Source organism: Oryza brachyantha, chromosome 2 (assembly GCF_000231095.2).
Source record: "Oryza brachyantha chromosome 2, ObraRS2, whole genome shotgun sequence".
Classification (NCBI taxonomy): domain Eukaryota; kingdom Viridiplantae; phylum Streptophyta; class Magnoliopsida; order Poales; family Poaceae; genus Oryza; species Oryza brachyantha.
In genome coordinates, this window is record NC_023164.2 from 8,569,496 (window position 1) to 8,584,147 (window position 14,652).

Consider the following 14,652-nt stretch of genomic DNA (forward strand, 5'->3'; position numbering starts at 1 on the left):
ATAAAACCCAAAAAAAACACCAAAAACCCATACTTGGAGAAGAGAGAGCACATAGAGAGCCCATACTTTTGTTTCTGGGCCAAAAAGCCCAAAACTACAACAACTCAAGTGTTCACATTGGGAGGAGGTGGAACCCAGTACAACAAAAAAATTGGCTGACAGCTAAGAAAAAGACAATCGACTTCAGAATAGATAGTCTCATAAAATTATCTTGTGTTCAGGCTGGTGATGCACAAATTGATTGATCTCCCTGCTGGTTTGCGTGTGTTTCTTCACTCAAAAGTTATATACCTGCAATCATGAAAATATCATGCTTGCCTGCCTGCATGTAATACATGTACAGATGTACTACACTTTCCTTCTGAAAAATATGTACCACTCCCTCCGTTTCATAGCGTAGAATGTTTGACTTTTTTACATGTAATGTTTGATTATTTGTCTTATTTAAAAATTATAGAAACATCATTTATTTTGCTTGTGACTTACTTTATTATCAAAACAACTTTAAGCACAACTTATCTTTTTTTATTTGTACTAAATTTTTAAATAAGACAAACTAGCATCGTGCCCCGCGCAGATTGCACGGCTAACTTCGTTATGAAATTTGTTATATAATATCAAATATAGTTTCATATATATTGTAAAATATAAATATTAAATTGGCAATGTAGTTTTAAACTCGAACCTAACTTAGACCAAACTTTTATATTTGATGTTCCACTAAAGTAAAACAGTGACTTATTTTATATTATCTTAATAACATAATAGATCTAAAAGTAATACTAGAAAATTGTACAAAATTTATTGCATAATATCTATTGTTCTATTCGTCTTCTTCAATCACATATCTTTCATATATATTACTTATGATTTTTCATAACATGTTCAAATAACATTACGTTTACTTATAAAATAAATTAAATATTTTTAGGCATATGAGAGTAATTTTTTTAGTTTAATTTTGCACGATATCCTCGTAGGGATAGGATGAAAGCAGCTCCGATTAAAAAAAACTGAATTTTTCCTTTCCTTGTCCAATTCCAAAACATATTATTTTCTTTATGTCTTATTTTCCTTCGACTGCTCAACCAAAAAACCTAATTTTTTTACGTCAGCAGCACCGATTAAAAAAAACTGATTTTTCCCTTTTCCTAGTCCAATTCCAAAAAAATATTATCTTTTTTTTATCTCTTATTTTTATTCGATGGCTCGATAAAAAGACCTGTTTATTTCTTTTCCTTGTCCAATCGAAAAAAACACCATTATCTTTTTTTATTCCAAAAAAATTCCAAAAATCATGTTCATTTTTATTAAAAAAAATAACGTTCTTCTTTTATTCTAAAAAAGTTCCTGGTCAATCACGTTCTTTCCCCTAACTTGTCCGATAAAAAAAAACCAATCCCGTTCTTTCCTCTTGTCCGATTAAAAAATCAACCACGATATTTTCTTTCTTTTTTCTCTTATTTTCCTTCGATTAATATGAGATTTTTTAGCCCGTGAGGGTAAACGTGATGGCTCCTTTTTCTGTTACTATTAAAAAAATCACGTTCTTCTTTTATCCTACAAAAATTCCTTGTCAATCACGTTCTTTCCCCCTAGCTTGTCCGATCAAAAAAACCAATCCCGTTCTTTCCTCTTGTCCAATTAAAAAATCAACCACGGTATTTCCTTTCTTTTTTTTATTTTCCTTGTTTTTACCGGTCCGATTATAGGGGCGGTCTTTGAGCGGAACCGACCCGCCAAAGTTGTCAGTTCTAGTTTTTTCCAGTTCATTCGTCGGTCCAATCCAGTTTTTTGTACTATGATCAGCATCCATTATGACTCTATTGCCACAGATGTTGAGGTATTGGTGGCAAGGTTGTTGGCATCAAGATGTGTGACCTCTGTGCCAAAAACTCTCAAACCAAGTCTATTGTGTCTATTTTCTTTCTGCAAAGTAAATTATAAAAATATTTTAAAAATAAAAATATTCATGACTAGGTTAAACTGATGCTTATGAACATATATAAACAAGGTAAAAGCAATACCTTCTGAATGCTGAAATAATGCCAATCCAGTTAATCTTTTTTCATCCTAGCCAAAGGTCAACATTTGTCTCTAAGATGGTCAATACCATACGATGGTACCAAAGAATTTACAAAATGGTAGTAATGTCATTAACTATCGATGATAAGATATTCTGCAAAAAACAGTTGCTTTCTAGCTAGCACTTATTTCTACTTTTTCATAACAAGAAACAACAAGTCTTGAAGAAATTGTGTTCTAAGCTCAATGCCTCAACCTATTTATTAAGGCACACATTTGCATATTAATTTTCTTCAAATATGGATAATTCATTGCAAGCTATAGATCCCCACACAAAATAACTACAGAGCAAGAGACTTCTGAACAGAGAATAATAAATTCAACTCATGAGAACCTATTGTGTTTTAATAATAAATTGGGAAACCCAAATACTTACCACTGTCTTGGATGAGATATGTGTAGCTTGTTGGAGAGGGAGCCAAAGCGATCTATCAGCAAGTCTCAGATGTTCAAATCCTCTGTTCACCCTTGAAAAAGTTGGAAGCAACAAAATCAGATTGTAGTATTCCCCTTACCCCCTTTGCTTTCTCTACTCGATGGCTCGGTTTTACCCAAAATCCAAACTCAAATACTAAAGCACCAGCAATTAACAAGACCTAAACCAAGACCCCATGGAATATATTCAACTCAGAGAACAATCTGCCATTGATATAAGAAAGTAAGCTATAGTTGTCTTATTAGGAAAGAAGAAACATATATGGGGTATGTGTTGGTGTCAGATATAGACTGTGCCCTTCACCGCCTGCGACATCCCTTCACCGTGTGACATCCCTTCACCGTGACCCCGCCGAGAAACTCATCTTCATTAGCAGGAGAGGGTCAGCTGTGGTGGAATGAAGTAGTGGACAAGATTTGGGAGTGGATTTGAGGCTGTGGGTAGAGAATTTTTTTTTATTTTTTAACCATTTTTAAGAAATAATTTTATTACTAAACCTCCGGGAAAAATATTTTCACCGTATGAACCTCTTGGTCACGCCACCAACATTGACGTGGCCAAACGGCTTGCCACACCATTGTCGGTAGCGTGGCAGCATTGTCTTGCCACGCTACCAACAATGGCGTGGCAACACTGCCACGCCATGGCACGCCGATTAGGCTGCGTGGCAGCGTTGTCTTGCCACGCTAATGTTGGTGGCGTGGCCAAAAGGTTTAGATTTGGAAGTATTTTTCTCGAAGGTTTAGTAATAAAATTATTTCTTAAAAATATTTAAAAAATAAAAAAATTTCGTGGGTAGAGGGGGAACAAGAGGGTGATATGACAGAGGGAAATGCTTTCATTTGGTGTAGGGACTCACGTGCCTATGCCTTAGTGTATTTTCTGTCTACTTGTGTGATTTTTCTTGAGTAACACTTATTTTTGCTAGAGCGAGAGCAAATCACGTGCATATATATGCGCATCAGCCAAAATTTGGAATTGTGGAGTTGTTTTCTTGGTGGTGCAATGAAATAAAAAAGCATTTTTTATGGTTGTGCAAAGGACTCAACAAGGTAATTCCCTTTTTTCTTGGTGATTTTGATTCCTCCCACAAAATTATAATTTCCGTACATGGTAGTTCCTTTTTGTCCCTCATAAAAGTTCGTTACCAACATGAAAACTCTAGATTGTGGTAGTGAAATTGTATGGTTTACTCATGTTTGAATCTTTTTTTTATATGATGGAGAGGGGAAGTTAATGAATTCTTCAGTTTTGAATGTATCATGTATCATGTATGGAGTCCAATTGGCAATTGTTGGTCTTGAGTATTCTAAATACCATGCATTCTTGCGTAACGATGATTTAAATTTTGTTCAAACATCTTCCTATAGTGCCTAACCGCCTGTAGTATGCTATAGCTGCTATTTAAAACCGCTATAAACTGCACCTGACTGCTAGGCTGGTATTCGATCCAATGTCAAAACTTTAGCTAGTTTCTATCAAACATTTTGTATGTCAGGTGCATAATTGTCTCATGGTACCCGATTCAGTTGATTAGGTGTTCCGTTTCTTATCAGGTTGTCTGATCAGTTTTCTCGATCGTAATTGATCACTGCTTGTTCGCCGCCCGTTGCTAGGCAATGTCTTGCTTGGGTCACATCCAAGCGTTGTATAAACATACGCGACGTTGGGTCGAGAAACCAAACAAATCAGTAGGGCACGAGCAATGTATAAAAACCACTTAGTCTTTATAAGTAAGACTTACTGTAGATGACATTAGTTGTAGCGAGCTCTACAATGCTTAGGGCATTTACAACAGTGAGATAATAGCCATTTATATACATCCACGTCAGATTAATCATTCTACGTGGCATATTAACTGAAAAATAACTTGGAAGTTGTCTCTTCGTTCGTCTACTGCTTAGGCACGTGCTCCTAAGCTGCATACAATCCTTTTTAGAGAAAAACTCCATGAATTGGTTACATCCAACAAATATAAAACATAGAAAATAATGTATTAAATATCGTAGAAACAGCTAAGTAGACAATAAATTGTACAAGCTGTATATTTTCTTGTCTATATATAACTTATAGACAGTAGCTGTCTAAACTGTTATACATGTCCTTATGAATGAAGTAGAAAGCCAAGTGGGTTCCAAATAAGAAAAGAATGTGAGAGCATTTATTCTTATGAGTAGTCATATGACTAAGGACTACTTTAACCATAAATGCTATAATGACCACCCTCATAATATATAAAGACAACCCATGTGAGATCTTTTATTGTATAATGACCACTTTTTTGATACATGGTTGAATGCTCTAAGTAGATACTGCTAAATGGCTTATTTGAGAGAGTCTATAGGGTTTAATAACTACCTCTTTTTTTACACGCACGCTTACCAAACTGTTAAACAGTGAGTCGTTTGCTAAAAATATTTATATAAAAGTGATTAATCCATTTTTGTAGTTTATAATAGCTAATACTTATTAGTCATATGCTAATGATGTTTTTCGTTTTGCATGAGTCATTCGAATGCGCCCACAATGGTATCTATTCCCGCTGCAACTGTTATCATTAACGTTTACATTACCACTTTCAAACCAAAAGTACAGTACCCCAATTTCACATGCTTACAACAGCACACACAGTTGAGTAGTAGTACCATGTGCTGTACCTTCAAGATAAGAATTTTATAGAACAGTAATAGAGATTTCACATAAATTAGAACGTTGAAAACCAAGCAACATTAAGTGGGCCCACAACCACAATGGTGAAACGGTGAAAAACCAGACCAACAAAGTTGCGCATCCGATAACATCACGATCTGCAGAAACAGCATGCGGTCTGCATGGAATTAACCCAACCCGCTTCCTTCCAAAGCAACCAGACGCACCCGCCCTCCACCTCACAGTTGTCGCTCACTATAGTGGAGTTTATTGTTTGGTTTTTTCATAAGAAAAAAATCAAACCGTATATCTGTAAATAAAAAAAATAAATAAAATTTTTACATGTATATTTTTAGAGCAGGTACAATAGCAGGCTATAAGCCAGCTATAAGTATATTTTAAAGAGATAAGAGAGCAGAGAGAAGGGAGGTGAGCTACTAATTTGTAGCCAGCTGTACACGGGCTCCAAGATAAAATGTGTGTGACATGCGGGACCATGTATTAATGTTTTATAGGTAACTATTATATGAATTGGCTATTAGATTGACTATTGATGAATTGGAGTTAGTAGTTGGCTATACTATTGAAGTTGCTCTTATAGATCTAAAGCTGAGGCTGAAAAATAAAGAAACCCTAAAATCAATGATAAAAATTTATATTTTATCTTATAGGCATAAGCAGGTGTCTACGTCGATATTCTCTCCGTATGGTCCACGCGCACGCACCTTCACGTTCCTAACCACACAACACGTACAAAACCCACTCACATGCAATATATGCATGCAAAAGCCTCTTCTAGCTCACTCAGCTCTAACCTACACACTCAAACACACACCAGTGGCGGCGGCGGCAATGGCCTCTCCTTGCACCGTCGTCGTCCTCCTCCTCCCTTTCATCGCTGCAGCCGCCGCCGTGGACGACGCCGCTCCGGCGCCGGCGTCTCCTCAGCTCAACCTCACCGGCATCCTCGAGAAGGGCGGGCAGTACAGCACGCTGCTCCGCCTCCTGAACGCCACCCGCGTCAACGAGCAGCTGAGCAGCCAGCTCAGGAGCACCTATGACGGCCTCACCGTCTTCGCCCCGACCGACGCCGCCTTCGCGGCGCTCCGGCCCGGCACGCTCAACGGCCTCACCGACCAGGAGCAGGTGCAGCTGATGCTCTACCACGTCCTCCCCCGCTACTACAGCCTCACCACGTTCCAGACGGCCAGCAACCCGCTGCGCACGCAGGCGTCCGGCCCCGGCGGCGTCTACACCGTCAACGTCACCACCACCACCGGCCAGAGCCTCGTCAACGTGTCCACGGGCCTCGCCGCCGTGCCCGTCGGCACCACGCTCTTCGCGCAGTTCCCGCTCGCCGTGTACTCCGTCGACGGCGTGCTCCTGCCCGAGCAGATGTCCGGCGCCGGGGGCAAGGCCAACAAGGCGCCGGCGCCGGCGCCCGCATCGGCTGGGAAGGCCAAGGAGCGCAGGAAGGGCGGCTCCGTGCCCAAGAACGAGGTCGTGGCCACCGCGCCGACAGCCGGAGATGGAGAAGATTCAGCGGAGAGCACCAACGCGGCTGCCGTTGCCGGAGCAGGCGTCGCGTGGGGCGCCGTTTGGGGTGTTGCTCTCGTCGGGGTTGTCAATCTTGTCATGGCGTAGAAAGCGTGTACTTGTCTTTTTCCTTGGGCATTTTAATTTTGTTCATTTCGTTCCAAACTTATACGTACGTCTTCATTGCATGCATGTGTCCTTAATTTGTATGTATGCGCAAGAATGTTTATGTTTCATGATGATTATTCACCCTCGGTGAAATTCTTCACTGGCTTGGTATATATATTAATCCCTGCGGTATGTATAAAGGTTTAATGGTGGTTTAAATCTTCATTACATGTAAGGGTGGGCATGGGTCGATCCACGGATAATTTAGGATCCGTTCTAATTCAATATAATAAACTAAATTTTACTATAAAATAAAATTTAATTTATTTAGTTAAACTAGGGTCGGTCTTAAAATACAAGTGGGTAGATCCAATGCCACCTCTAATTACATGTTTCCTAGGAGTACCTTGTTTCACCTCTAATTACATGTTTCCTAGGAGTACCTTGTTTGTACGCAAGAATATTATTTACATATATTGGTGATCACTCGCTGAATGAAATTCACTCTGTTTTTTTTTCCTGCGGCGTGCAAGCTGGCCTTCTTGGGAAGTAGAAATTTCATAGAAAAACAATAAACATAAGCTAAATTACATATTCTTGTGTTTTTTTTCTTTTGGCATCCATCAATAAACGCCAATTCCCAAAATTACCATCCGGTCGACTACGGTCGGGAAAGAGCATGTATATTGACAAATAATAGGTCGGTATAACTTGTCATCAAACCAGCGGTTGGCACATTTGTTTTTCTTAACTGATTATCGGTTTGTAATTGTTTATCTTTCCTTGATATTTTGTACAGTCAATAATAATATCCCTCAATAATATATATATATATATATAAGCTTTATTAATAAAATATTTTTTGTTTGGAAATATGTTGTTTGGCTTTTTCCATAATAAAGCCAAATAATCTCCCTCCTCTCTTCCACAGATTCGACCAGCAGGATTGACACCTCTCCCTGTGGCCACTTGATATATATGGCCTGGAGCTATGTGTGGTGGTGGATGAGCCAAGCAGGGGATCAGACGGGGAGGCTGCCGCCGGCCCTGGCCGATTGAATGATGGCAACTAGACTGTGATTGGGTCACTTACATGCTGCAGATTAATTTGGTTTATTATAAGTGGAGCAGAAGAAACTAATTGATGCTATATTAATATCATTTCTCTATGTACAACGTTGTACAGAAATTTGGAGGTTTACTGAAAAAAGACCACTGGTGTTGTTGCATGCAGCAAGATTTGAGGAGTGGGATTTGAAAGGAAGAGAATAATGGCAATTATCACACTATTGTGTACGATTATAACTTTTACGGTGATGGTTGATAATGTGTGAAATAAAGTCTTATGTGCACATCAAAATGAAACGGTTGATGAATAAACTAATTAGCATTAAGTTATGTTACATTATTTTTATATAGCATCAAACAATTATTAGACAGTTTTGAGAATACTAATTAGTAAGTTGAACAAACAGCTCGCTTCATTAGTTTATGCATCTAGGGCAATAGTGTTTAATTGGTTTGTGCATCTAGGGCAAATTTTGATTTGTGCAAAATAAGGCTTGCACAGGAGTATACATAGAAATTAATTGCGGCAGGAAACAAGTTGCAACTTCTTTTCCGAAAGCTTATCTCAAGAGAACCCCGAGGTTAAGCGTACGTGTTTGGCCCAGAACAATCTTGGGATGGGTAACCAACCGAAAAGTTATTCCCAGGTGCGCAGAAAAAACTTGTGTTGGTTGGGTGAGGGAAGTCTTGATGTCCCAGAGAGCGGTCACGTGTTAACGGGCCTGACCCAGGGGGTTCCTAGGGTCAAGACATGACAGATCAAACATGTGTCTAAAAGGTAATGATGTCATTATCTATTAAAAACTAGAGGGAGTGGCTCAAAAGGGGAAAATTAAGTTATTAGACATATAGGTAGGAACTTTGTAATGTTCGTGGCAGTTTGTCAGTCTAGAATTGTTATCGGTCAGGAAAAATAATGTCAGTCAACAAATCTACATATCACTTGGGTTATGGTCAATCGGCAAAAATATGTCAATCGGGTTGTTTTCTTTCTGACTAGTTAAGTCGGCCGGGAAAACTTTTATGAGAAGTTTTTGAAGGTGGTATTTGCTGACCTAACCTCTATATATAGGAGGCTTTGGATCATAGTTTGTATAAATGATGGTTTTACATTTATATTACAACAAATTAATACTGCAGGCCATTTTCCCAATAATCTATATTCTTATTTTTAAGAAAATATATATCCGTTATACATATTTATTAGACAGAGTCTAAACTGTATTACGTATCTGTTATACATTTCACCTCTTTGTTATTAATTACTAGGCTAGTTTGTGATTATAATACATACAGATGATGTTAATTCGTGCTTTAATTTTGTTTGGTTAACTATTTCAAGTTCATTTCACAGGTTATATTTCTCTGTATTTTAATAAATGATGTCATTGACTTTTTATCACATATTTGATCATTTATCTTATTTAAAATTTTTGTGCAAATGTGTGAAAAATGTAACTTATGATTAAAATATATTTAGTACTAAAACCAATCACAACATAAGTAAGACGAATAGTTAAGCATATAATAAAAGTCAACGACGTCATCTATTAAAATACAGAGAGAGTATATATCCTTATATATATGTAGCCCACGCATCTATTTCCATTTGAAGTGTGGATTTTGCATATCTGTTTCCACTTCATATTTTATGTTTTGCTATGGTGTTAGTGTTTAAAAATTATCAATATGTGGGCCTGTGATGTTTTTTGGGGTGCAAGGTGGTAATTAAACAGTCCAAGTGTTACAGAAAAATAACTTTATATTAAACATTCCAAGTATTCACACACAATCCACTAACACTAGTACAAAACAATGTATTTGTCCACGGCGTAACACACATTTGTGACGGGTAAGAATTGGACCTGGCACAAAATTCCCAACACCCATGACATATACTCATTAGTTCTGGTTTTAGACCCGGCACAAATGAATGGGGAGAAGAAAAAAAAAAAGAAGCCGCCTCATCTTGAATTGAGCCGATAGTCTAGCTGCAAATGTGGCTGCACGGATCATGTTCAAACTTGATGACCTCAAGAACATATTGTATTGGAAAAAAAAACCTTTATCAACACAAGAATCCATTCATACATATGAACATATCATATTCATGCACACAACAGGTCAAATACATAAGGAATAAATCAAACCATCACCGTGTGCGCGACCTCGATGGCCCCTGGATCATGTGGCCCTCAACCTCGATCCATCGCCGTTATCGCTTTGGAGTTGACCGTTGTTGGCCACTACTTGAAGTAGAGCCAGAGGGAGAGAGATCGAAGAGAGTGATAGAGAGAGCTAGAGTGAGCCAGCCGTCCCAGATCGTCCCTCGATCCACCGTCACCGTTGCTAGGGTGGCAGCCACCTCTGGATCCACCGCCGCCCGTCGCTAGCGAAGAGAGCCTAGGCGGTAACACCAAAGAGTGAGTGAGCGAGAGAGAGATTGAGGGAGTAGAGAGAGCCAAGGGAGAGAGCGAGAGGGAGGGAGAGCGGTGTGAGCGCACCATGCGACAATGCAATTCCCACTTATTAATTAGTTTGCCTCGGCTAGTGGCTCGGTTATTACCACACTGTTTATCACTTTGGACTCTCTAACTTTGTTAAGAAAAGTCATAAAAACGCACAGTAAAATTAGTCTTGTGCTACAATACTATGACATTAAATACTGTAGCCGCAGTAAAAAAAACGGTAAAGTACTATAGCATATGTCATGTCTATCGGTACTGTAGCAATCAATCCCACGCGCTGGTTGTGAATCAAACGGCTGAGAATACATCCAAAGTCACGGCACAATTCATCTCTAACTTTTCTACACAAAGTTTGAGAATCTCATTTGATTGTTTATAAGATGTCTACATGAGGTAATAGTTAATATGGCGTCAGAAAGGTATAAAGTAATACAAAAATTATTTCACACTCAGTACACGATTCGGTTCGGATTAAATTATAAAAGTGTAACTTAACATCATATGAAGATTCATAATTAGTTGAGCAGAAATTTCACTGCAAATAATCCTTCTGTCACCAAATGATAATTATTATCGGCTAGCTAAGCTTCCTTTTCTTGCTGCCAAAGATTCAACAACTTGTATAAGTTCAGCAAACGCTTTTGCCTTCTCTTCTTTAATACTATCAATTTCATCCACCAAGCTCGCCGGCAGCCTACTCAGCATTATAGTGCTCGCCTTTTTAAGGATCCTCGCTGTCTTCTTTTTTATGTGTCTTACCTGTGACAATTTAAAGAACCAAACATCACATAAAAATGAAATTTTCCCTATGCACACTTCTACGTAACTATATTCACTACAACGAAAACATGTACGTAGTATGTGGCACTTTTCTAGTGATAATTAAATTGAGAAACGCTTCTAAAATTAAGAGTGCTATAGACTAAAGACACTATTTAGAACTCTAACCATTTTACTAAATAATATTCCTGTAAAGTCATTTCTGTGGCACTTTACAATCTGAATCATATGTGTTGGTACTTTCTTGAGTCATTTTAGCCTTCAGTAAGACACTTAATTAGAGGATAACACGTAATAAATAAGTAAATATAAGCAACGCAACATATTAACAAACAATGAGTCACATGAGGTTATGATGGTTAGCAAATAAAAGTTACAAAAGATAATAAGTTCAAGGATTGGTAAGTGCAAAGGTTTTTTTTTCTATATTTCTACGGTGGCTTGCTATGGTGATGGTATAAATTAGTATCTCTAGAAAATAGAAAATGATTCTACCTCTCATAGATATACAAAATGCCTCTATAATTCAAAATGATGTTGCAAGACATGGAGACACTTTATAAATTACCTATTTGTTTTTAAAGAAGGTCACTTCTAGGCAGTTATAACACATTTTTGAAAAGTGTCTCTATACTGTTGTAAAGGCATTCAGAAAATATCTCTACGGTATTAGAAAAGTGTCTCCCCATGTTATTTTTGTTGCAGTGATTATACATACGTACCTGCTCCATCGGGTAGCTTATCGGGTCTATCTTCTCGTCCCCTTTTTCCTTGTTCTTGCGACTCTTCAACAAGGAGTTGAGAATGCCAACTTCCTTCTCGGTCTCCTGCGTTGTCACGCGCACATACTCTAGAATCCGCTGCGGAGTCATTGCTGATGGTGCCGTCACTGTCACCTGCCTCTTCCTCTTTTTGGCTTCCATGCTCGGGTACATGGTAGCAGTGGAGCTGCTGCTACCTCCATCTTGCTGTGCCACTTGAGAAGATTCGAGTATGATCCTTGCGTCTGGCCTCGGCACGGGACGGCTGTTCGCCGCGGCGTAGAATTCTTCAAGGTGAAGCAGCAACGTCGCAGTAGCAGCACTAGCAGCAGCAGCAGCAGCGGCAGCATCACGCGGCGGCGCTTTCGCCTTTTTTCGCGCCGCCGCCGCTGCCGCCGCCATTGGAAGCTCTGCTGCTGGAGGAGCCGCAGACGCCGCCGGCTGTGCCTCTGCATCGGTGCCTTTAGCAGCATTGCGCGGCGTCGGTTTCGCCTTCTTTCGCGCCTTCGTTCGACGAAGCTCTGCTGCTGGAGGAGCTGAAGGCGGCTGTGCCGCTGGAGGCGCTGCATCTGCAGCTGCTGTGTGCATGCAATATCAAAATTATCGATCCACAATAATTCGAAATGATCGATGGTGCCATTATATCGAGATTTTACGAGTCGTTATATACCTTGGTCTGATGGGGCTGACTCGATAGCTTGGAGCATGTCTAATTCCATCGCCGCCAAGAAGTTGGGGTAGCCAGTGTCAAGAAACTGCCCGCAAGTATCATTCCTCAGTTTCTCAACGTTGCTTGTGATGAAATCGCTTGCCAATTCATCCGTGTAATTTGTAAGGCTGGAAACATTTGAAACGAATCGAAATCGCCATTAATTAATTTCCATAACGGCGTATGTGTTGGGAATTTTATGAAGGGTGCAGAGTATTATACATTACTTGTTAGATTAGATTGAGTCACTTACTCGAAATATAGCAGTTCGCTCCCTGGGACGTGTCCATCAGCAACGGCAGGGCATCTGCGATCCACTATCAAATGTTGATATGACCCAACGCCGGTGGCATGAACGAAGAAATATATTGTCCGGGTGTCTGCGTGCATGAGCCAAAATTCATCAAATCTCAGGCAAAGATCCATCTTTTATGAAAGCATTAATTGCATTCGATATTTCTGAGTAGTAGATCATCATAAGATATACACATGAAAGCATGAAGTTTATCTAATTATCTTAATTACCGTTTGCGTGCATCACCTCCCTGACGAGATGGCAGTTGTGGCAGTTTATGTCTCCAGGCTGAAATCGGACGAAATTGGCGTACTCGTCGACGGGAGGAGTGTCGCCGGCACCGCCGCCGCCGCCGCCATGCATGGCATCGTAGCTGTCCCACGTCAGGACGCCATCGATGTTGACGTCATCGATGCTGAAGCTTAAGTCCATGAAGTTGAAGTCAGTAGAGGGGCCAGCGTCGGGTAATGGGTCGTAGAAGAAACCATGGTCGCCGGGGAGCGCCGCGCTGTTGCCTCTGGCTGCGTCCGTCGTCGACTGGCCGCCGTCGAGGCCTTGTGCCGGCAACGGGGCCAGCGGTTGCTGCTGGTGGTGCGGGAGATGCGCCTCCGGCACCTGATGAACGTATCCACCAGCGTTCATGGCCGACGGCTGGGGCTGAAAGCTCATCTCCGGAAAGAAGTCGAGATCGACATCGATGCCGAGATCTACAAGCATCGGGTGGCCGAGACCGAGATCCGCCGGAGGGTGCTCGACGTGAGTCGCCGGCACCGATGAAGAAGTGGGCTCGACGTGAGCCGCAGCCATTGGCACAGAACAAGAAGGGGGCTCGACGGGGACGGGCGGCAGGACAGCCGCACCCGGCTCATCGAACGTGGGAAACTCCATGTCGTCGAAGTTCATGTAGCGGCTGAAGTCGCCATCAGCGTCGTAGTGCTCGTCAGCCATGGAATCAAACTAAACTACTGGATCTCGCCGACGAAGAAGAAGAAGAAGATGGTGGTGGAGAAAACCGCAAAGGCGGCGGCTTTGAGGGGGCAGGGGGAGAGAGATGGATCGACAAGAGACAATGTTAGGGCAAGCAAGAACTGGAACTACCACCCGAGATGATTTGGGGATCGGAACAATGGCGGCTCGCAGGGGTTGCGACAGGGCTATAAATCGCGTGGCGGCAGCAGTTCCCGGTGAGCGGGAGAACGGGCGGCGCGGTTTCGAATGGAGGCGCCGATTTGTGATTCCCCTCGCGGCCTCGCGTGCGCTTCTCTCTCTTTTTTTTTTCATTTTTGAGATCTTTGGCGGGGCGCGGCATTTTTCTCGGCCGTCCGATGCGTATATCCGACGGCCGCGCGCACGTGGGGATTAGCGCATCGCGCACCCGTTAGAAAATTTGAAATAGCCATTTTCGGTAAGTGTGGAAGTAGTCACTTGCTCGTTTTAGAGGCTGCGGGATGCAACTATTACTTGCCTGATATGGATTAATTATATATAGAGGCAAATATATATATACGGTAATGATAAACACCGTTGGGAGGATGGAGGAAGGCAATAGGTTCGACCAGTGATGCGGATGGACAACTGGCCGGAGGTGAGAGAGGGGGGGCATATGCATGCATGCAATAAAATATGAAAGAAATGTTTGAGATGGAAAAGTAAGATGAAAAAAACTTGAATTTTGTCAACGGTTATACTCCCTCCGATTTTTGTTTAACGTTGTTGACTTTTTTATCTATGACCATTCGTCTTATTTAAATATTTTA

General features: G+C 40.8%; 2 protein-coding genes across 2 annotated transcripts; one reads left to right on the plus strand and one right to left on the minus strand.

The window, feature by feature from the left end:
• The first annotated feature begins 5,968 nt into the window (after positions 1 to 5,968).
• On the plus strand, positions 5,969 to 6,997 carry LOC102712606 (fasciclin-like arabinogalactan protein 6). Its single transcript, XM_006647138.3, has one exon. It carries the CDS (start codon positions 6,023 to 6,025, stop codon positions 6,812 to 6,814), a length of 792 nt encoding a protein of 263 aa, XP_006647201.1. The 5' UTR covers positions 5,969 to 6,022; the 3' UTR covers positions 6,815 to 6,997.
• Positions 6,998 to 10,744: 3,747 nt separating this feature from the next.
• Positions 10,745 to 12,128, minus strand: LOC107303654. Its single transcript, XM_015833715.1, has 2 exons — positions 11,853 to 12,128; positions 10,745 to 11,109 (listed from the first exon to the last, which is right to left on the minus strand). The coding sequence occupies exons 1-2, from the start codon at positions 12,063 to 12,065 to the stop codon at positions 10,921 to 10,923; spliced, it is 402 nt and encodes a 133-aa protein (XP_015689201.1). The 5' UTR covers positions 12,066 to 12,128; the 3' UTR covers positions 10,745 to 10,920.
• Positions 12,129 to 14,652: the final 2,524 nt, after the last annotated feature.

What these genes read in the sequence shown, in the direction of transcription:
- LOC107303654 (XM_015833715.1), bottom strand. Translation starts at nt 12,065, where the DNA reads ATGTACCCGAGCATGGAAGCCAAAAAGAGGAAGAGGCAGGTGACAGTG. An exon ending in TAAGCTACCCGATGGAGCAG is followed by an intron (nt 11,110 to 11,852) that starts GTACGTATGTAT and finishes AAATTGTCACAG; the next exon opens with GTAAGACACATAAAAAAGAA.
- LOC102712606 (XM_006647138.3), top strand. Translation starts at nt 6,023, where the DNA reads ATGGCCTCTCCTTGCACCGTCGTCGTCCTCCTCCTCCCTTTCATCGCT.